The sequence below is a fragment of the Equus caballus genome, chromosome 11 (assembly GCF_041296265.1).
Source record: "Equus caballus isolate H_3958 breed thoroughbred chromosome 11, TB-T2T, whole genome shotgun sequence".
Classification (NCBI taxonomy): domain Eukaryota; kingdom Metazoa; phylum Chordata; class Mammalia; order Perissodactyla; family Equidae; genus Equus; species Equus caballus.
In genome coordinates this window covers 42,984,700-43,007,601 of record NC_091694.1, presented here as the reverse complement: position 1 = coordinate 43,007,601, position 22,902 = coordinate 42,984,700, and the positions used below count along the sequence as shown (strand labels likewise).

The 22,902-nt window shown below is 42.6% G+C and overlaps 1 protein-coding gene across 5 annotated transcripts in view; it reads left to right on the top strand.

Annotated features, from left to right (window-relative positions):
- PHF12 (PHD finger protein 12) overlaps positions 1-22,902 on the top strand; it is a 38,366-nt gene that overhangs the window by 5,676 nt on the left and 9,788 nt on the right. For all 5 annotated transcript variants that reach the window (XR_011423386.1, XR_011423387.1, XR_011423388.1 and 2 more), the window contains exons 3-7: positions 12,953-13,025; positions 15,627-16,020; positions 17,334-17,454; positions 18,680-18,812; positions 20,994-21,158. Coding sequence is in view for 2 of the 5 variants with exons in the window: in XM_070227738.1 (XP_070083839.1) it covers positions 12,953-13,025; positions 15,627-16,020; positions 17,334-17,454; positions 18,680-18,812; positions 20,994-21,158 (886 nt within the window). In the remaining 3 variants the exon portion in view is untranslated. The remainder of the gene's footprint in view (positions 1-12,952; positions 13,026-15,626; positions 16,021-17,333; positions 17,455-18,679; positions 18,813-20,993; positions 21,159-22,902) is intronic.

Genomic DNA, 22,902 nt, shown 5'->3' with positions numbered 1-22,902 from the left:
GCTGTTTGAACTTTTTAAAGAGGCGATTTTTTCTGATTTTGTTGTGTTTAGCTCTTTATTAGAATAGGATCAGGCAAGTGATGAATTAAAGTACATTTATTTTAACATTATCTTATGAATCTGTTGTTTCTGCCATTGTAAGTGCTTGGAAGCCTGGCACTGAAGAACTGGAGGTGACAACATCTGGACTCCCTCCCCCTATCCCGCCACCTCAATAGTAAAATGATTCATCAATAAACAAACCTAATGTGGTTTTATGTGTATTTTATTTATTTTTGCATTTGCTGTGTTCTGTTGGAATCTGGGTGTGTAGTATTGTTTTTAAATGGTCCACTCAAATAGGGAGTGTCCAGTAACTTTCAGCTTTAATTCAGTTTTCACGTGCGTGCTTTGTAAACTTAACGTGGGGCTCATTCTTATGAAATGAGTGCTTTAGTTCAAAAATAAAGGATAATCACTGTTTAAAAATATAAGAATAATATTTGGTATGAATTGGTTACTCACAAAATGTGACCCAGATGGCTTTGGTTGAGAAAAGAAGCATCAGAAATATTAAAAATGGGAAAGGAGGTAACACTCCTCAAAGGTAACAGTTTTTGTGTAACTTACGGCAAATATTTAGTGGTGCTGTTGTGGGAAATTTTTTATTTTGAGACTGTCCCAAAGTTAATTACCATACTTAGTGAAAGGTAGGATGCAGTTACAGCCCCATCAATCTCCTGCTGTTCCTGAAGGTTCTCAAAGTACTTTATAAATGGGCTCCACTAATATAAAGGACCGTTTTTTGGCCTTTGTAAATGACTTGTGTATTTTTTTACATGTGTAAATGTGTAAAAGACATACTACTTAGGTATTGCCTTCATTTTAATATGGAGACGGGATTCATGTTGATCTATTTTAAATTCTTCATCAAGTATGTCTCCAAGAGAATTTTTTTTTTTAAAGATTGGCACCTGAGCTAACATCTGTTGCCAATCTTCTTTTTTTTAATTTATTTTCTTCTCCTCCCCAAAGTCCCCCAGTACATAGTTGTGTATTCTAGTTGTAGGTCCTTCTGGCTCTGCTATGTGGGACACCACCTCAGTGTGGCTTGATGAGCAGTGCTAGGTCCACGCCCAGGATCCGAACTGGTGAAACCCTGGGCCGCCAGAGTGGAGCATGTGGACTTAACCACTCAGCCACGGGGCCAGCCCCTCCAAGAGAATTTTTTTAAAAGCCAAATCGTAAAATAAAGACAAATAAATTGTCTAATTTGAACTAGTAAGAGATTCAAATAGTCACTGCTATGTATTGAATGAAACACTGGTTTTTATTAAGCTCTGTGTAAGTGATACTCAAGAGCTCAGTGAGTTTTCAAGGTCCATCCTTGTAGAATTTATCAGTACTTCATTCCTTCTTATGGCTGAATACTGTCCATTTATGAATATACCACATTTTGTTTATCCATTCATCAATTGACAAGACATTTGGGTGGTTTCTACTTCTTGCTGTTGTGAATAATGATGCTAAAAACATTTGTGTGTACGTTTTTGTGTGGACATGTGTTTTCATTTCTCTTAGGTGTATACCCAGGATTGGGATTGCTGGGTCGTATGGTATTCTTCCATTTAATCTTTGTAGAACTGCCAGGCTGTTTTCCAAAGTGGCTGCTTCATTTTACATTCTTACCAGCAGTGTACAAGGGTTCCAATTTCTCCACATCTTTTCCAACACTTGTTATTATCTGTCTTCTTGATTAAAGCCATCTTACGGGCTAGAAGTGCTATTTCATTGTGGTTTTGATTTGCATTTCCCTTATGGCTAATGATATTGAACATCTTTTCATATGTTTATTGGCCATTTGTATATTTTCTTGGAGAAATGTCTCTTCAGATTCTTTGTCTAATTTTAATTGGCATATTTGTTTTTTATTATTAAGTTATGAGTTCTTTATATATTCTAGATAGAAGTCCCTTGTCAGATATATGATTCGAAAGTATTTTCTCACAGTCTCTATGTTGTCTTTTCACTTCCCTTGTCTTTTTGTTTTTAAATTTTTGAGTCTTACCTAGAAAAAGATGGTTCATTTAAGCATACTTTAATGTCTATGCCTGTATTATCTATGTAATGACAGGGAGTAAAGGATTTCTTCTGTGTACTCCATTCAGGACTGTGCATCTCAGTAGAGAGAACCTTACAATATGATTCGATATGTTGCTGTTTTGACTGTTCTGGGTAACTCTTCTTAGCAAAGAAATCTAAGGCTGGAAGTTACCCCAGAGGAAGTATACAAAATCCACCACCTGCCTTAAGGCAGGATACCCACCTGGCACTCACCAGCCACATAAAAAATTTCCATCTGGAGGCCCATCTCATACTTCGAGGCCCCTAGTTTAAGGAGAAAGATTTTAATTGCCTCAGTTTGCTTGGTAACAGCTTGGAGTAGGAATAACTCAGATCAATTAATGAACTATCTTTTGAGCCCAGTTAACAAGAACAAAAAGTTGCTTGTACATTGCAGTGAACTCACCTGTTTATATATGTCTCTGTGTAAGCCCAGATAGCAGTAAATAGGGAGACAGAGCACAGAGAATATTTACCTGAAGGTTGTATATAGCTTATAAAAGGAAATAGTCTGCTTTGATACTCCCAAGAGGATTTTTGGAGGATTTTCCTGCTGCTTAACAGAAATGGATGCATCTTTTCTCCTACTAGTGACAGGGCAATAGAAAATAGATGAAGCTGAATGTTGTTTGCTTTTGGTTATGGGTAAGAGTGTTGAAATGCTTCTCTGAACTTTCTTGGCCCACCCCCAGCGCATACACAACAATTCCTTGAGTGTGTAATTAAGCAGGCCACGCTGGTAGAAGATTCTGGTTTGGGTTATGATGGCACTTACTATGGTAATGCAGCACAGGCTCCTGGAAATGCATTCTTGTTTTAAGGTGCCAGAGTTTTAAGTCACCAGAGCAGGAAAAAAAAGTTTGTTTTCCCACCTCCACTGTGCTCTTCCTTTGACTTAGAGTCTCCAGGGAGTACAACATGGCCAGCTGCATTGAGATTCAGTGAGTGACACTTATAAGAGCACCTCTGCATAATACTAGCCTCCCAGGAGATAGGACAGGAGTACAGCTGTCCCTCTGCCAGTTTCCTGAAAGAGGAGGACATTGTATTCAGTGCAGGTCCTAGACCAGATTTCAGAAAGGCACTTTGGTATTGCGAATTTGTCACCATGCCCAGGACGCATGCACAGGTCACTAGCTGACTCCTTTTCCCGTGACTGGAGAGCAGTTAAGAATAAGGTGACTCCTTTTTCTGCCAGCTATTTAGAGATATCAGAATCTTCATTCTTTAAGCCTACGGTTATTTCTAAATCTAGGTCTCAGCAAATAAGACTAAAGATGAAATTTTAGCACATTTGCATGGGAGGCAAAAGACACAGGGAACTGATAAAAGGAGACATCATTGATTTGACCCATCAGCAAAAAGGAACTTGGCTACTCTGTAGAGCTGTTGTTGAATTCACAATAAGCAAATTCCAAGTACACCTTGCAGACTGATGAGATTGTCTAAGTAATGAAAAACTTGACTCGCTCATTCAAAGAGCTACTCCTTTCCCTTTTGCAGTCATGTACTAAATGCTCACTAAACTACTTGAACGCCGGAGGCTGACCCATTTCCTCTGCTCATGGCTGCATAATACCTAGTGGTATCACAAATGAGAGACGTGCAAAGATAAACACTGGTTGGGCAACAGAAATGATATCTGGGTTCTTCTAAGTGGATGGTACCTTTGTTAACACAAACACACGGTGACCATTCCTTTCCCCCTAATTACATTTGCTTTCCTGTATGTTAATAGCTTTGGTGTTTAATCTTTGCCCTTCCCCTGTTTTCTGACAAATTGTACAGGATATCTCCCTGGAAATGTTTCCCAGTCTTGAAAGGACAAAAGACAGAGAGAGTAACAGCAGGGCGGGGAAAAACTCCATGCCTGAACCTAGCGTTAGTCTTTCCCACTGATTTGGGCTTGGCATGAGGCTCTTTTTGAAATAAGCTCCAGTGAGCAAGAGAGGACTCTCCACAGGGTTTGAATTTAACCATAGCCCAAAGACATCGCTTTAGCTCCAGGTCAGGCAGGAGTGGGGGAACCTCTCAGAATTACTAGCAAGCTTGAGTTCCAGGGTGGAACCCTGTTTGTGGCAGCATAAGCACATTTACAGGCTTTTACCCAGCTGTGATCCTAAGAAGGATGTTGAATGTTATTTTTTTCCTATCTGCATTTGTGCAGAGAAGCTAGGGAAATGCACAGAACTTCAAGTGAGTTTAGATAAGTCTGAATTACAAAACTGAGCAGAGTGGAGCCACTCTTGTTCTTTCCACCAGCCCTGGGCTCCTGTGATGAGCTGGGAGCTTTTTAATTCCCATGTTCACTGAAACATCACATAGAATTCTACTGATTCTTGGTTTTTTGGGGGGTTTTTTGAGGAAGATTAGCCCTGAGCTAACATCTGCTGCCCATCTTCCTCTACTTTATGTGTGGGATGCCTGCCACAGCTTGGCTTGCCAAGCGGTGCCATTTCTGCACCCAGGATCTGAACCGGTGAACCCTGGGCCGTCGAAGCAAAATGTGCAAACCTAACGGTTGCGCCACTGCGCCGGACCCTGATTCTTGGTTTTAATGAAGCTCTGGAAACATTAGAGGGAAACTGCAGTGAACTTTTTTCTCAGCCGACAGTCATCAATTATTGGTCAAAATACATTATGAAAATTATACTCCATTAATCTCATTAAATGTGTCTAAACCTATAACTTTTCATAATTCTGTACATAGGTTGGCTGTATTCAACTTTCTTTGATCTTACTTGCCATTTTTTGAAAGAGCATCTTAAATGTAGGGAGAATTCTGTCACTAATTTTGACCTTCTGTAAACGTTATTTTGCTTTATCACTTGTTTTTGCTTTATCCCTCCTTTGTAGTTCTTGTGGGTTTGCCTGCCATAGATGACACTTGGCCATTCTAGTTTAACTTAATTCTAATGCCTAATTCCATGATATCAAACATCTTTAACTGAAGGCTGCAGTTTGTTGATGTTAAAGTAAGCTGTATAGTAAGAAAATTGTCTGCAGTTTAAGTTACGGAAAGAGTTCATGTCCAAGGCTTGTATGCTTGCTGCATACAAGCTTTCCTCAAATTTTATCATTTGTGTGCACACATTCAGGCCTTTAGGGTGATTGTTCCTTTAGTTAGGGACCATCTGAGAGAAAAGTGGGCCAAAGGGAAAAATTATGGCGCTCTCTCTCTGAGAAGTACGTTCAACTCCTAAATAGGTCACTGGGGGTATAACTGGAAGGCTTCAGAAGCCCAAGTCAGCACTTAGCTGTGGCATCAAACCACGACAGCACAGTTTGACAGTGTGCCCAGGAGATTACTTCAGTCAAGTAGGGCGGGGAGCTTTGAGGTTTATAAGTAAAATTAGGGGAGGGGAGTTATGGGTAAAAGAAGGAGGGAATAAGCCCTATGCTGCTTTAGCCCAAATAATAGCAATAATAATAATATAATAGCAATGTTCTCCCTCCTTCCTTTTTTTTAGAAGACCCTGTCAGAGGAGGGTACATAAAACAGAAATCTTCCTTAGGGAAAAGCAACTGGGTCTTAAGTAGAAACCTGCTCTCTATATTTAGTTGGATTTCAAATAAAGACAGTGTTAGTGTTTTAGTTTTCCCAGCCTTTATAGAATTTTAGGTCCAATGTCTATAGGATGCAAACTGGTGCAAGTTCTCTGAACTGTGTCTGCAAGAAGAGTGTGGCCTGGCTATTTCCTTGTTCTTGATAGTCCACTAAAATTTGGCCACAGAACAGTACCCAGTTTTCCATACCTCTGAGACTCTTCTGGAATTCACAATTACAATTGTTGATTCTTCTTTCCAATGGAATGTTCTCTAGCGATGTTAGAAAGTGACTGTTGAGGCCAGAATGTTGATTCTTTTTCAAAACAAGTAGGCTCCAACATCTGTCATGAGATGAATGAATGAAACTCATTTTTTAAATGTTGCAGCCAGCCCATTTTCCATTATGGAGAATCCAGGATTGCAAGAATAGCCAAACCAGTAATAGAGCAGGCCCTGTGGTACCCAGGCTCAGCTTGTAGAGAAGTTAGCAGAGGCAAACACCTGGTATAACTCTTGGTGCTCTCTCCCCCCTCCCTCCTCCTTTCTCTGCACTAACTTGAAACTCTCTTCTCCAGGTGTCCTTCACTAGGAGGATACCACAAGCCAGCTCTACATAGAAGGCGATAAAATTTGGGGGCACAGTCTGCTAGTCTGAAAGAATTGTATGCCTGTGGAAGTGACGCAACTAGCTAAGTTTCTCAATGGAGCATTTGTAATGGCCTGGCACTTCATTGGTTTCCTTGTTAACACTGCTACTGAGGCTTTGCATGAAAAAACCAGCAGTCCTTGTGCTTTTTATGTACTTTGTGGCATTAGCTGTATTTGAGTCAGCTGGGATGAAGGAGGATAAGGAATTAAGGTTCAGGGAGCCCATAAACTTTCTCTCTGATTTCATCTCTCCAATATCCTTCAATATGACCATCTTCTCTGCCTTTGAAAGGTGGGCCATACTTGAAGATAAAATGCCTACACAGGTGTCCAGAGGAAGTTTACTATTTCTGCTGACATTTAAATTTTATTAAATTTTGTTCCCTCAAAACATAAACCATTAAATTGGGTATGTTAGTATAGCTTTTAACTTAAATTTAAAAAGACATTTTTAAATTAAACTTTACCCAACACCTCTTAGCTTTTCCACAACAGAAGCTGGTTTCAATTTATAAAAGACTTGTTTTCTGTGTTCATAGGTCCCTGTATGGATCAAGATGGCTGCTGGGAGGCTGAGACATGATTGTGATCCTGACAGCGATCACCTTCACTCCCATTTTAGCTAGTCCCAACGTATTTCCTGAGTTAGCCAAGGGAAGCAGGGCCCATCTTAGGGAGAGTAGGCCTGTTCTGAGCATGTATTGTCTTTTGCAGTTGGCCTTACACAATGCCATTAACTATAATTGCAGGATTTTTATCTGATAGTGGACCTCAGATGGATGGATGAGACCCGTGAACTGTGAAATTAAAAATCAGAATTGCTCAGTGCTATTGTTTGCTTGCTGAACACCCCCCACCACCACCAAAAAAAGGGAGGAGACATGCTGATGATGGTGGGGAGGGGACAGTGAAATCTTTCTTAGTCTGATACTTTATTTCAACTGAAACTGCTGTATTGGGCTGGAGAGCTTCTGATTCTTGGAGAATGATGGGTTCTGACAGGAGGGACCTTACCAGTTCATGTGACTGACCTCTTTTAAAAAGAGAACCCAAGTGGAAGGCTGTTGGTATATTGTGTATAGATAGGCTGTTTGCATAGTGTTCCTGTTAAGTGTTTTATTAAATAGAGTATTTGTCAGTCCAGGAAGAGAATATGAAGTATTCTTTCTTAAATTTTTTTCATTCACTCGCTTCCGTTTGGCCTAAGACATACACCAAAGCTTTTAATTTTGTTGAGTGATATTTTCATGTCTCTCTGGCTGCTTTTGGCTCAAGTTTTAAAATGTCAGTGTCACTTAGCTGGATGGACAGTTGCAAGCCATACGTCAGTAACCTAACCTATTAAAAAAAATAAGTCCAGAGCCCAAGACCATTTTTATCTGCCTGTTGTAATGCAAAATATAGGTCTCTGAAATAGAAGGCAGTCTTTCTGCTTCCCTGTCTCCCTCTCTCCCTCCACCTCTCCCCTCCTCCCTTTGTTCTCTTGCTCCCCTCCCCCTTCTCCCTTTCAGTTCCATACTGAAAAACTGCTTGCGCTGGATGGATAATTAACATAGAGCTGTGAAGCAACAGGTCCCACTGGTGGCGACTAAATCTGAAGTAAATGTTAATGTCATGCAGGTTCACGTGTATTAATAGGCGAGGGAGATGAGTGAGGTTAGACTCAGATCAACCACACTGGTATATGACTTGAAATAGATCCTCTTAATTAGAGAGCCAAGAACCATGACAACTACCAACATCTTCCACCTGCAGTGGAGAGCCGCAGCTTTATTAGTGAGTGAAAGAGGCATTCTAGATTAAAACTGGACTCATCCTTTGGCTGTGAGTTGGGATCATCTGGCTTTGGGCTTTGAATCTTTGACATAAAGAGGTCTATCAGTGCAGGCATTACAGTTAGCTTAGGGGTATATGTTTGTGGTTTTCTCTTTGATGACTCCAGAAATAGGCCAATCTAGACACCCTCATCAGCAATAGAGACAGGTCACTTGGATTTGTTTGTGGAAGTGTAGATGCTGGAGTCCTGCTGCAGAGGTTGGCTTTAGGAGTGTTAGTTTTGAAAAATTAATGTCCTTGACCAACTTTCTTTTGTGTGTGTGTGTGTGAGGAAGATTGTCACTGAACTAACATCTGTGCCAGTCTTCCTCTGTTTTATGTGGGATGCTGCCACAGCATGCGTTGACGAGTGGTGCTAGGTCTGCACCCAGAAGCTGAACCTGTGAACCCCGCGCCAGCAACCCCCTTGACCAGCTGTCTAATTGGTTTGTGTACAGATGTGAACAGTTTATAGACCCTCTTAGGTCTCACAGAGAGCCACACCAAACTCTGAGATATCCTTCAATTGTACAATCTCTGAAGACTTAGAGCTCTATTGTTATGAACAATTTTATAGCTAACAGAATGTCTTTAAGATCAGGTAGTGGTTAAAATAAACAGTGAGGGGCCGGCCCGGTGGCGCAGCAGTTAAGTTTGCACGTTCCGCTTCGTCAGCCTGGGGTTCTCCGGTTTGGATCCCGGGTGTGGACATGGCACCGCTTGGTAAGCCATGCTGTGGCAGGCGTCCCACATATAAAGTAGAGGAGGATGGGCACAGATGTTAGCTCGGGGCCAGTCTTCCTCAGCAAAAAGAGGAGGATTGGTAGCAGATATTGGCTCAGGGCTAATCTTCCTCAAAAAAAAAAACAATGAGTTGGAAAGCAGTGAACAGTCACATTCTGGCCAGGAATTGCAGGCCAGGGCTTTTTAACAAATAATCTGGAAGGAAACATCCATGGAGTGAACATGGGAAGATATTCTGCAAGAGCTCCGTCCTCAGAGGGCACTCACACTCTTGTCTGCCATGGAGTAGAATGCCTGTCTTGTTGCACTGCAGGCCATTCTTTTGAAGCCAGAAAATAAAGTAGAGGTCCTTAGCCTGTTGGCTGAAGAACTGCCAGTTTTCCAAGACAAGCCCGCTCATGCACAGAACATGACTATTCCAGGGCTCACCTTCCTTCCCAGGACTTAGATATGTCTCAGAAGGAATCTAAAGGTTCAGATACTCTTGTGCTCTAGATGGACTTAAACATTCATTCCCAGGAAAATGTCCCCACTCTCAGAACCTTCCTTTTATTGGGTAGTTTTCAAAATACAGAAATATACCTGCTTCTAAATCTATAGTTTCTGCCTGAACCCCCCAAGATCCTTAACTTCACCATCTTTAAAGGGTCACTGGCTGAATTACCATTGCTGAATAGTTTTGAATGGTGGGAAGAGAGTAAGGAAAAAGCCACTGTCTTCTTCAGGTACCTAATGACCAAACTTCTGGGGCTCTTCATTGAGTCTGGCATCCGTGAGTGGTTGAGTCTTATATAGATCTATATGGCAAGAATCAGTTTGTAGTTGATTGTATGTGGTCTCATTGCCAGTTGTCCTTTTCACGTTGTCTCTAAGCTGTGAACCCTGAGAGCAAGGACCGAGTCTGAAATCTCACCGCTTAGCACATTGCCTAGCGTAAAGTAAGTGTCCAGTAAATGCTTAAGTGGATGGATTACTTTGGTCCTCTCTCCCCAAAGGCTGAGTTTCTTGATGGGGTATATCATAACTTCTTTGCTTCATGTCCTTCCTCCAGTGTAGCATTAGTTAGTAACCAGTGAGTACTAAATAATTGACAGATGTAGAAGGAAATGCTCAACCTTGAGATTGAGGAAGATACCTTGCTGGGTATTCTACTGTGTTCCCCAGAAAAAAGAGAACTACCAGAGATTCTTTAGAAACAGCTTGGGCTCAAGATTTCAAAGAGCTGGGAAACTGATTTGAGTTCTGTTTCTGCTACTTACTAGCTCCATGGCTTTATTTGTCAGTTTCCTCACTGTGGGAGGAACTAGGGGAATAAGAAGTAATTCTTACAGTATACTGGTGAAGATCAAGTAAGAGCATCTGTGAAAACACTTTGTGAACTGTAATACACTATCTAGATGTAAGATGAGATTATCACTGCTATTTCTAAGCTTTAGTGATTAGGAAGCATATTGATGTCTTTACAAGCAACACTGGCTCATTATAGTGTTTTCATGGTTTTCACTGCTGAACAGCGGAAACTCTGATAGAGTAATTTCAGCGTTACCTGACTTTTAACTTTTAATGATTTCCTTTTGTAGAGAATGGCCCTCAGCACCCTGTCTTCATTGATATATGGGGATGAGAGGGAGCTGGGCCAGAGCCTTGTTTTTCTTGACAGGCATATCATGATTTAAAGACTCTGGTGTGCATATAATTGTTTCAAAGTTGCATACTAAACTTATGGGAACACCATTCTTATGGGGAAGGAGCTCTAAGATGGGCAGCTGAGGTGGGGAAGTGCTCCAGATATGATCAGAATTGTGTTTTAAATAAGTCATTCTGCCACTAGTGTTCAATTGGTTGAGGGAAGCATGAGGGGTAACCAGGAGGGCATTCACATCTTAGCAGAAGATCTAAACCTGTACCACCTTGCCTCGCCCTCCTCTGCTTTACATGTTTCGTGTAGGATATCTTGGTACAAAACCAGTGGGTAGATGAAAAGAAATGATGAAAAACAGAATCAGAAGTGACATCCTTTTCAGGGTTAGTTTTAATATATAGCTGCTGAAGCATAGCAGAGTGTGTAGGCCTTTGCAAATTACGTGCGTGCATTTTATTAGTTTGGATGTGGCCTATGCAGAAATACATTGGAGAGAACTAGGGAAGACTTCAGAGGTGACATCCACCTGTGGTCGTCTAGGGCTTTGGAAGACCTGTCCCGGCAGGCCAATGTGCCTCTAGTTTTCTGCTTCCTGGTGAGGATCCTCCTGAGATTCCACCAAGGAAATGGAGGAAAGGAAGCAATGAGCTGTGAGGGCTTGGTGAGCGTCCTGACATGTATGCCTAGGACTCCAGGCAAGCATAGCAAAGCAGGAGCTAGGAAAATTTGCCAAGCAAGTGCTGCTTTAGGTAGAAATGGTAAAGCAGTATAGCGTTAAGCTCTAGGACTTAAAGGAGAGTCCTTATATATTCAACCCTCAAATTTTTTTTAGTATTTCTCATATTCTTTGAAGACAAATTTCCTTTTCACCATTTCAAGTAGGTGACTCCCAAGGAATTTTTTAAGCTTAAATGTAGCCTTATTCTGTATAGCAGTGGTTTTCAAACTTTGGTGTTGAGCAGAATCACCTGGATGGCTTGTTAAACGAATTGCTGAACCCTACCCCCAGAATTTCTGATTCAGTAGGCCTGGAATGAGGTCTCAGAATTTGCATTTCTAGTAAGTTCCCAGATTATGCTGATACTACTGATCTGAGGACCACACTCTGCGAACCACTGCTGTATAGACGTTATAAATGTGACCCTACTAAGAACTGAATAAAGTCTCATATGACTCTTGGTGTAACCTTAATGGAAATCAATGATCTGGAGGATCAGTAAAGCCAGCCCTTCACAGCTCTAATTTTGATCCATTATTGACTTACCGAGTGACTACTGTGTTCACAACCTCTATATTATACAGATACAAGGAGGGAAGAGATCCAATCCTTGTCTTGGTCCCTCCAGTAAAAGAAATGAGAGAACTGTCACACAAGGGAAAGCATGAGAAGAGCCAAAAGAGAACTAAACTATGCAGCCAGAGGTCCAGGATGTCTGAGTAATCCAGGAAGAATGCGTGGAGAAGCTGTGCTCAGTTATCTATTGCTGCATAACAAACTACCCCAAAACTCAGTGGCTTAAAACAGACGCTAGTTATTATCTCTCACAAGTCTGCGGGTTGACTGGGTTTAGCTGGGTGGTTTTTCTTTCTGATGTATTGTTGTCTGGGACTGTAGTCATTTGGAGCCTCAACTGAGCTGTCGTGGTCAAAGATGACTCAGTCACGTAGCAGTAGTTGGTGCTGGCTGTTGGCTTGGAGTTCATTAGAAGCTGTTGGAGTGCCTTAAATCTCCTTCGTGTGGCCTCTCACAGCATAACAGCAGGGCTCTGAGGTGGAACCTTCCAAGCATGTAAAAATGGAATCTGCAGGTCTCTTAAGGCCCACCCTTGGAAGTTACAACATTGTCACCTCTCTTGCATTCTGGTGATCAAAACAAGTCACGAGATAAGCCCAATTCAAGAAGGAAATGGACTAACTCTGGATAGAAGGAGTAGCAAAGAATTTGCAGCCATCTTTAATCTATCACAGGCTGATTGAGGCAGGTCTTACAGGATGAATAGGATTTTGACAGACATAACTTTTTAGAGTAAGAGTGTTCTAGAGGAAAAAATAGCAAGTCTTTAATTTGACTAGGGGCAAAGGTACCTGAAAGGGACCTGAGAAGATGGAATGGAACCATGTTGCAGAGGCCTTTGAACAGCAGCTGGAAGAGCTTAGACTTAGACTAATAGACTTTGAAGAGTGTGAAGGACCTATCAGCGATTTTTATTAGCATGGTGCAGAATTTGAGAATGACTCTCAAGGCTCCAAACTGGTTCTTTATATCTTTCCCTGTAAACCCAGGGTAAATAGCTCTGGATTTGGCTTCTCTTTCTAAGATAAGGGAAGGGATACTCACTCCTTAGGTTATTGTAAATGATGCCAAGTAAGCATTTTGAAGGATGAGAGAACCCTGGCACTGCTGCATCAAAGGGTTAGTTACTTAGTCTTGCCCTTGTCTTTTCCCTGCAGTAACCCTCCACTGAGTGAAGAGATGTTGCCTCCTGGGGAGTGGATGTGTCACCGGTGCACTGTTCGCCGAAAGGTAATAATACTGCTTTCTGAAGGCTTTGCTCAGAATGCCAGATCTAGAGCACTGATATTCTAGAGCTAAGATGACCTGGCCCTGAAGGCATTTTCGTTCCTTCTTCTTGTCTCTTCCAGCCCTGGAATCACCCTCACTCTCCCCATGGTGACTGTTTGGAATCCAGTAGGGCCTAAAATCCAAACATGGGCTGCTGAAATGGGCAGAAGAGGTGTGTTAATTTCCTGAGCCATGTTCATTCACTAGTGACAGGAGTAGTCTGATCTCCTTGTAGACCTCCTGATAAGTAGCGTGAATATGGCAGCTATATCCATGGCTGAAAGTGGCTGAAGAAAAAGAAAGCTGCTTCTCCAGCTTGATGGAAAAAACATTTCCCTCGCTCCAAGGCAAATAAGTCAGTGGTATCCAGAGTCTTAGCCAGGTGTACGGGAGCGAGAGGACTTTGAACCCACTTGTACCCCAGGTTGCCTAATCTCTCTTTAGTTCTCCTTCCCTCAGATTTGATAATTCAGTACTGGCTTTGAGAACATTATTTTCTACTTTGAGATCTTTTGTGAGGTGCAAAGCTAAACTCTCCCTTATCAAAAAAGGAAGTAGGTGTGTTTCCACCCAGATTATGAGAGACCCAATCCTCAAATTATAGGCTGAGGATTACAATTTGTCTATGAATTGTAAACCAGCCCCATCCTCCCCCCACACTAATTATACACCAAGCAACTTTCCTTTGTTGTGACATCACCTCTGTTTTCCTGGCCCCTGAACATGATGTCACAATGAATGATGACTTCCTTGGTAGCAGAAACAGGATGAGATGATTCAGAGATTGTGGTTTATGTGTATAACAGTTTTCAGCCTGTAAGAAGAAGGTGAACAGTTAGGGAGACATTATTTTTCAATGTGTGCACAAAGGTTCCTATTAAAAAGCAAGCCAAGGCCAAGTCAACCACCTAACCACAGCTGTAGTTTGATTTCTCCTGAAGTCCACAAACCAGGCTATTCTCCAGCCTGTCCACCTCCCAAGATCTCTTCCTGCGCATCCACAGTTAAATGAGGGCAGGGCCAGTTAGAGGCACCTGCCAGTCAGGAGGACTTTTAGAAACTTGCCACTCAAAGAAGCTGGACGGGAAAAGGTCGCAAACAGCTGAGGGAGAAGAAGTGAAGCCAAGGAAAGAGAGTGGAGAAGAGGAACTAACATTATTTTAGTGCCCATCACATGCCGGATATTTTATCTTATCTCTTTTAATCCATACAGCCATCTACGGGCGCTGGTGGTGGTAGTATCTCCATTTTAGAAAGGAACAAACCGAGGTTCACAAATGTAACTTTCCCAAGGACTCAGAGGAATTGACAGAGCCAAGATTTGAACCAAATTCTGTCTCACTCCAAAGCTCTATTACCTATTCATCAGTTTTCTAGAAGCAGAGCTACTTGCTGGGAATTATAGTATACCTTTTTTTAACAGAGTGCTTTTCCTGAAATGCCACTCTGACCTGCTTTCAGATGGACCTCTTGGCCTACCTGTGCTAAATCTGCCTTTTCCATCACCACCGCCTCTGCCCCTCTTTGGCCTCCTTTTGTTACACTGAAGTGGATTGAAATGATACATCCTCTGGGCTTCAGCAACCTCTGATGTTCAGGTCCTGTTCCTAGTGGAGGCTAGATCTCCCCCCAACTCAGAGCCATCCCTTCCATAAAGGAGACTCTCTTTATCTGTATCGTATCCCTAAGAGGAAGAAAAAATGGTTTTGCTAGTCTCATTTTACAAATAGAGAAATTCCTGCCCCCCAGCCTGAGTCACCCAAGGTCATAGGGAATTAGTGGCAGAACTGGGATAAGATCCCAGGTCTCCTGACTGGAGACCAGTGTTAAACCTTCATTTGACCACTCTATTTGGAGTCCTGGAAGAAAATGTATTATCAGTGATCCAGTCCTGCTGAGCATGCTTAGTCTTTTTCCATTTACCCACCTTCCAATTTGAAGAAGTGTCACTTTCAGAGTTCTAGTGAAACTTGAAACATTGAAGGCCGCCATTCTTGGACACCATGATTGCTGGGTCGTTACTCTGCACACACTACCCTTCTACCTTGTAGTGCAGCTGCCTTCCATGTCAGCACCCACCTTCCCTGGATGGGGGGCTCTACTTGCCTATTTTACCTTTTACAGTCTTGATTTTGAGCAGAGTTCTTAAAATCATTCAGGAGGTCAGGATGCTCCAAGGCAAACTGCAGTGATCTCTTTGAGTCTCACTATGTTGTTCTCACTCAGTCTCATGATGTTTATTTCACTGTGTTAACTTTTTATTCCTTTACCCTGTACTTGTATAGAGATATTGTGTATCATATGATGATAAATGATGTGTCATTCATATAATTGTTTCTAACTTTCCATACTTTTTGGTGATTCCCTGCTGTGATAGTTTTGCCAGCTTTAGTTAGGTTCAGCTATAGTTTTGTCACCTTTAACAGACAGCATTCCAAGTCCCCAGGTAGATAAGTCTGTGATGTGTTAAAGACTTCGATAATTATGGTTAGTGGTCTAGCAGGACCACTCTTTCTCTTTTGTGGTACTTAATGTGATGGGCCCACCTATTCATTTGCACAGAAACGAGAGCAGAAAAAGGAACTGGGCCATGTCAATGGATTAGTGGACAAATCTGGCAAACGGACTACATCCCCCAGCAGTGACACTGACTTGTTGGACAGATCAGCTAGCAAAACTGAACTCAAGGCCATTGCTCATGCCCGGATCCTGGAGAGGAGAGCCAGCCGGCCTGGCACGCCCACATCCAACGCCAGCACAGAGACCCCAACCTCTGAGCAGAACGACGTGGACGAGGACATCATTGATGTGGACGAGGAGCCAGCAGCAGCAGAGTCGGACTATGTGCAGCCCCAGCTAAGGCGGCCCTTTGAGCTGCTGATTGCAGCCGCCATGGAGCGGAACCCCACCCAATTTCAGTTGCCCAATGAACTGACTTGTACCACTGCACTACCAGGTTAGCCAAAGCACCATATCCCCTCCCCCAACCCAGCTTCCGATGGTTATTGTCCAGCCAAAGGGCAGTGCTACGTGTGGGGTCACTGTCCTTGTAGCCACTGTCTCAGGTTCCTGTGCTTGGTTCTTCCTGGAGAGATGTTTGAAGGGTTTAGCTTTTATTGTGCTCTTTCAGTTTTTTATTTTCTTCCCTTCCCAGATCACTTTTTAAAAAAATATTTAGTATGTTTACATAGTTTGAAAATCAAAAAATATAAAAAGACTTAAAATGAAAACTTTCGCTCCCACCCCTGTCTGTCATTTGCCTAGTTTCCACCTTCCTACCCCTGACAGATACCACTGTTTGGTTCCTGTGTATCTCCTTCTAGAATTTCTTTGTGCCTATATAAGTAAATATAGATAGATGCTTATTGTTTCCCCCTTAAATAGCATACTTGATATACTGTTCTACACCTTGCTTTTTTCAATTCACAATAAGCTCTAGAGGTCTTTCTATTATGTATTAATATAGACATTCCTCAGTTTTTCTTAATGGTTGCATAATAGTCTGTTATGTAGATGTACCATAATTTATTTAACTAATTTCCTATTAATGGACATTCAGGTTATTCCTAATCTTTTGTTACCACATATAGTACTTTAATGAATAATTTTGTAAATACCTCATTGTATGCATGTGAGTATATCTATAGGATAAATTCCTATTATTAGAATTGCATCAAAACTATGCATTTATAGTTTTGATAGATACTACCAAATTGCCCCCCTGCCTTTTTTTTTTTTTATTAAGTCATGGCTTCTACTTGATACCACAAAGCTTCTAGATCTTATTTTCTTCCAGAGAAATTGGATTTGGCAGGCTTAAGAAATCTACTGATCAGTAGGATACATATGGAATCAGAGCTTTTCTGATTTTTATAAAAATGCAGTGAAATTATAGTCTTTTCCTTAGCCACCTCCACAGAATGGTCTTTGTTGAGCATTTGACTTTGTCATTTATATTTCTTAGGTTGCCAGTATCTAACCTAGGTAGGCTCCTGACCACTTCATGTTTGCAAAACTTTTAGATGTGTTTCTGCCACATAAAAAGGGACTTCTGAGCCTGGTTCTGACTTAGTCTCATCTCCCTTTCCCTCCCTTTTCATTCTTTTTCTCACTTGACACCAGCCCTGGGGGCCTCAGAAAGAGATCCATGTCTAGGCCATGGCACATTCAGTTACTAAGATCTATTCCTTTCACTTAGTCTTGTTTCCATATCCCAGCCTAGGAATTCTGCATCCAGGCAAAGTTCAGCACCACCAGTTTCTCTTCCAGGTTCTAGCAAAAGAAGAAGAAAGGAGGAAACCACAGGGAAAAATGTTAAGAAGACACAGCATGAGTTAGATCACAATGGTCTCGTTCCCTTACCAGTCAAAGTCTGCTTCACGTGTAACAGGTATTTTTCTTCCATACTAAGGAGCTCTTCCTCATATGCAGCAAATGGTGTTATTTCTCTCTTCCATCGCCTCTTCTAAACCATGTATGTTAAATGTGGATAACCCATTTTCTGATGATATAAGTACAGAGAGGCTGAGTGACTAACTGACCAGAGCCTTGAATGTCTTAACAGCAAATTCCCTGAAGAATCATGATACAGAAGTACTGTAAACTGTGTTTATAGAGCCTACAACACGAGGAGTTGAACTTAAACCGAAGCATGAGATATTTAGACTAGCTATCAGGAAGAACTCTGAACAGCAGAGACACAAGTCCCTGGAAAAGGCAAATAATTTTTAAATCACTAAAGATGAGTTTAAAAGTAGTAGAAGTATCCATGGTAGCCAGTATGCATCAGACTGGATGACTTCCAAAAGCCTCTGGGCTGCCCCATTTGCAGCTTCCCTGGGACACTGGTTTCCCTCAAATAGGATCTCCTCAGTGACAGGAACCAGCTGCTTCAATTACTCAGGCGGGACTTGTTGGCTTGGATGTGCTAGAAGGGCAGGATAGCAGGAGAAAGTAGCCATCAAAAAGAAATGTTCCACAGCAAAAGCTATAGGGAACTAGATAGTAAAGCAGCAGAACTCTGAGCCAGGCTGGACTATGTCTCCAGTGCACCTCAAGGACCCAAGGAGCATCGTAGTTACAAATCATAATTGGCATTTGCTTAGGCTCCTTCCCTTCCCTTGAACTAGGCTTACATGAGTACATTACAAAGCCATTTTCCCAGCACAACTCTCTCTGGTTGTCACTTTTGCTGAGTACTTTATGCAGAAGAGAAATCTTCTCTTGCTGTGGTATAGGACTCTAAAAAGGCTGCTAGTCATTTTTTTAATGAGGTAGTTGCTTTCTTCTAAGGAGTAGAAAGATCAGAGCTAAGTTGGCTGTCTTCCTCCAGTAGGTACTAAGCATTGATCATTCCTGCTCTGACAGCCACTTTAGCTGTACTCCAAATAAACATTCACTTCCCTGCAAGACACATTCCTCTTAGAGAATAATGGAGAGCCTGATGGTAGCCCCCAACTCATCCATCTTCCTAACCATGAATGTAACTGAATCATTGGGGGAGGAGGATTGAGAGAACGTTGTTAGGATTAGGGAGTGGGAGCTGTTCCACAGTGCAGAGTTGGTTTGGATTCTCCTGTCTTGCCACAGAAATGGCCTACATCCCTTTTTTGCAGGAGTTGCCGCGTGGCCCCTCTTATCCAGTGTGACTATTGCCCCCTCCTGTTCCACATGGACTGCCTCGAGCCGCCGCTCACTGCCATGCCCCTGGGCAGATGGATGTGTCCGAATCACATCGAACATGTGGTGGTAAGCACAGCAGTGTCCCTTTAGTCTCCTTCCGGCAAGCGGGGCGTGGACTGATTGAGTAGAAAGCACGTAAGGCCAGCTTGGTGCCAGAGTGCACTATAATCTCTCAGATGCTGGTTTCTCCACACCATCCTACTCACTTCTGAGTATTTTGACGTGCCTCAGCTGTACATTTTTCTTTTTCCCACAATGCCTTATTTTAGCTGCACAGGCAGACTTATTTAACCCACTAGCGCTTGGTTGTTCGTGAATAATTTCTTCCACGATGAATTAAACAGTTCATGTAACAGCCCTAAAAGGGGAGTATATTAGATCCAACCGTATGGAAATAAATGCTCTCACAGTAATTGCTTCCATATTTTTCTGTGTCTTATTTTTAGAGAGAATAAACTAAGAAAATTCCAAATTGTTTATTCTCATATCTCAGGTATTAGCACTGGCAGATAACTGTCCAGTAACTTTGGAGAATTGGCATAGATAATGGTATTCCAAACAGTCGACTATTTATTGAACACCTAATGTGTCCTTGGTACCGAATGAGGTTCTTTCCCTTCTCTTACTTTAGTTCTTTACAACCCACTTGTCATGGCACGTAATAGATGTTCAGTAAATTGTTGAAGAATGAATGGTATGTGGGTGCTATTATCTTATCTCCCAGGAGTGGTGGGTACATTGTCTATCAAATGGTAATAACCATGGAATGACTGTTGGCCCTCAGCATGACAGTGTGCTTCCCACCTTGCCCTGAGAGAAACCTTAGTTATAGACTTGTACACCTGGAAGAAGAGTTGCTTTGCTCTCAATTTGACTAATGCTGCTCGGAAAGGAACTCCTGCTGAACCAGAAAAAAACAGCAATGAGCAGTTTACCCAAATATGAATCTTAAAGAGCAGCGTTCCACAGATGAGAAATTATTAGTTGGGTAATTTTTTATTAGCCACTTAGGGGTTTTTCCTAATTTACTAATTAAGAAGCTGCCACACAGATCTCTTCTTTTGAATTAAAGTCTAGGGGACCAGATGTAGAAGAGGAAAAGTGACATTGTTTCTATGCCTTCTATATACTGCTGCACAAACTTTTTTCTTTTCTTTTCTTTCTTTCTTTTTTTTTTTTGAGGAAGATTAGGCCTGAGCTAACATCTGCTGCCAATCCTCCTCTTTTTTCTGAGGAAGACTGGCCCTGAGCTAACATCCATGCCCATCTTCCTCTACTTTATATGTGGGACGCCTACCACAGCATGGATTGCCAAGTGGTGCCATGTCCACACCTGGGATCTGAACCAGCAAACCCTGGGCCGCTGAAGTGGAACGTGCACACTTAACCGCTGCGCCACCGGGCCGGCCCCTGCACAAACATTTTTCTTTCCTCCCTTTGGCCTCTGAGAGCAGTCCAAGGTTTTCTGCCTCCTATAGAGCAAGACTGTGATAATCCAGATGGGTTCACTAATGCTCCCTGGTACCATGGAGGAGGGAATAGGGCAGCACACACAGGATTCTGGTGCTGGTCCCAGTTGTCAGCCAAGCTCCTATATAGGAAACAGTCCTGGGGCCGGCCCCATGGCCGAGTGGTGAAGTTCGAGCGCTCCACTTCGGCGGCCCAGGGTTTCACCAGTTCAAATCCTGGGCACGGACATGGCACTGCTCATCAGGCCATGCTGAGGCAGTGTCCCACGTGCCACAACTGGAAGGACCCATAACTAAAAATACACAACTATGTACCGGGGAGCTTTGGGGAGAAAAAAGAAAAAAAAAAATAAAATCTTAAAAAAAAAAAAGGAAACAGTCCTGCTTCTTGTGGGAAAGAGTCGTTTGCTAGGAAGGGAGGCCTGCATCTCCTCTGAAACCTGTGCTCTGTAGGGTACACTGACAAAGGGTGATCTGAGCTGGACAGAAAACTATCAGAGGCTGAATTTGGAAGGGCACTTCTTGGCTAATTCCCCATTTCCTGCCCACCTCAAGCCTCTCTAGGGAATGGGAACATACCAGTTTTCCCTTGCTGGACTGAGCAGGGCTGGGGGAGAAAGTCTCATCCACCTTCCCAGGCCCTCTGACAGCAGTGTTGAAATACCAGCCCCAACCCATTTGGCCAGGGCTTCTATTTTTTAAACGTAGAGAATAGGGTTAGTTGGGAGGGGGCTGACTTTTGGGGTTCACTACAGCAGTGTGTCTGCTTTGTCCATAGCTGAACCAGAAGAATATGACGCTGAGCAATCGGTGCCAGGTGTTTGACCGTTTTCAGGACACCATTTCGCAGCATGTTGTCAAAGTAGACTTCCTGAACCGAATCCACAAGAAGCACCCTCCTAACCGCCGTGTGCTCCAGTCAGTCAAAAGAAGAAGCTTGAAGGTGAGTCGAAACCCGATGCAGGCGGGATGGTGGTCTCTGATTGCCTTCACTGGATACACAGAGGATCATGGTCTCAATTTCACAGATAGGGAGACTGAAGCTCCTGAGATTTGTCTGTTGTGTCTCAGCAAGTAATGAATGTGACTATATGTTTTAGTACTTGAGGATGGTGGTCAGGATTATGAAGGCCAAACCCCAAAGTAGGCCTTCAAACTAAGTCTCTAGTTCTCCCAAGGATAAGCACCCTTTAGCCCCTCCCTCCAAACTTTAGATGTGCTCTGCTGTTACTGCCCCTCACCTGGCACTCATGCTGTCTGTTCTTGTTAGATTGCCCCTTTCCCAGAGCTGTCTGGAGAGGTGATGGTGGGGGTGATTAAGCGGAGGGCCTTGTGACATTGAGGAGCTATCCCAGCTGAGGAACTTAAGAAGAAAATGTCTAAAGGAGAGTTGAATATATTTTTCCAGGCTGCTGTGAACATATCACCAATACTCTAAATTGGAGCATTATTGTAATAATACCTAACATTTGCATGCACTTGACAATCGCTAAAGTGTGTCCACAGAGATTGGCAGAAAAATTTCCTTCATTGAAAAGCATTTGGTGGCGTTGAGGCTGTTTCTCATAAACCATCCAATCCCTTCATTCATTTAACCTAGAGAGCCCAATGCTATATACCCATTTGTAAGCTTGAGTTCTCTCTTTTGAAATATTCCCAAGACAGTCCTATGTGCCAATGGAAACCAGCAATTCTCAAATATGGCCACTTGGTGGCAACCACACTTTAAAATCACACGCCACTCCTGCCGCTTCCAGTGGGTGTCAGCGCCAGCAAGATGTTAACTGTTGAAAATTGTATAACAAACTCGTAACTGTGTAAATATTTATACTTTAGTGGAAACACCAGTTTTCCAAAATTAAATTAAGGTGTTTTCAGTTGGGGGCAGGGCATATTAGCGGTGGCATGCCTCGTACTTAGTTAAAGAGATCTAAAAGTTATCTAGACTGTGTACGTCACTGTGTAGATTTGGAAAAGAGCCTGGCTGCTGAAGTGAATAATAGGCCAGGAGGCCTTGATAAAATCCTGTCATTTTATGATGCCACCTCACCTTTTTTAAATGTTTTCCTATTCTTGAGGAAAATCAAAGGGCACAAGTTGCCTGAAAAGCATTTTGTACTTGGGCAGTTTGAGATTGAAGTGAAGACTTTAGCATGACAGACCAGTGGCGGGGAACTGCCCCAATCTGTCCTGGAACATTGGCCTTTGTCCTTGATGTATAGCAGTGCAGGCAAAATAGGCTGAGAACCTTCTGTCTTTGTTGGGGATTCCTCTTCCTCCTACCCTGTCACTCTTCCCCAGCGGCAGCCTTAGACTAGCCTACCACTCCATTCCTCCCCTCCCATTCCTGAGTGACCTCAGACAAGCCCATGCCACCGGCCACCACTGTTAATGGTAATGACTCTCAGTTCCATATTCCTTGCCTTTCTCCTCATATCCAGATTCATATCTGCCTGCTCATCCCACAGACACCTCAGTCTCAACCTGCCCAAGACCAAAAGTCCTCTGCCTCCAAATCTGGTCTTCCTCTTGTATTTCCTGTTTCAATGAATGACACCGATCTCCACCCAGTCCCTCAGGCCAAAAATCTGGGAACCATTTCCAGCTCTTCTTCCCTTATCCTTCATAAGGACTTGCTCACTAAATCTGTTGCTTCTCCAAGTGTTTTCCAAATCTACCAAGTGCTT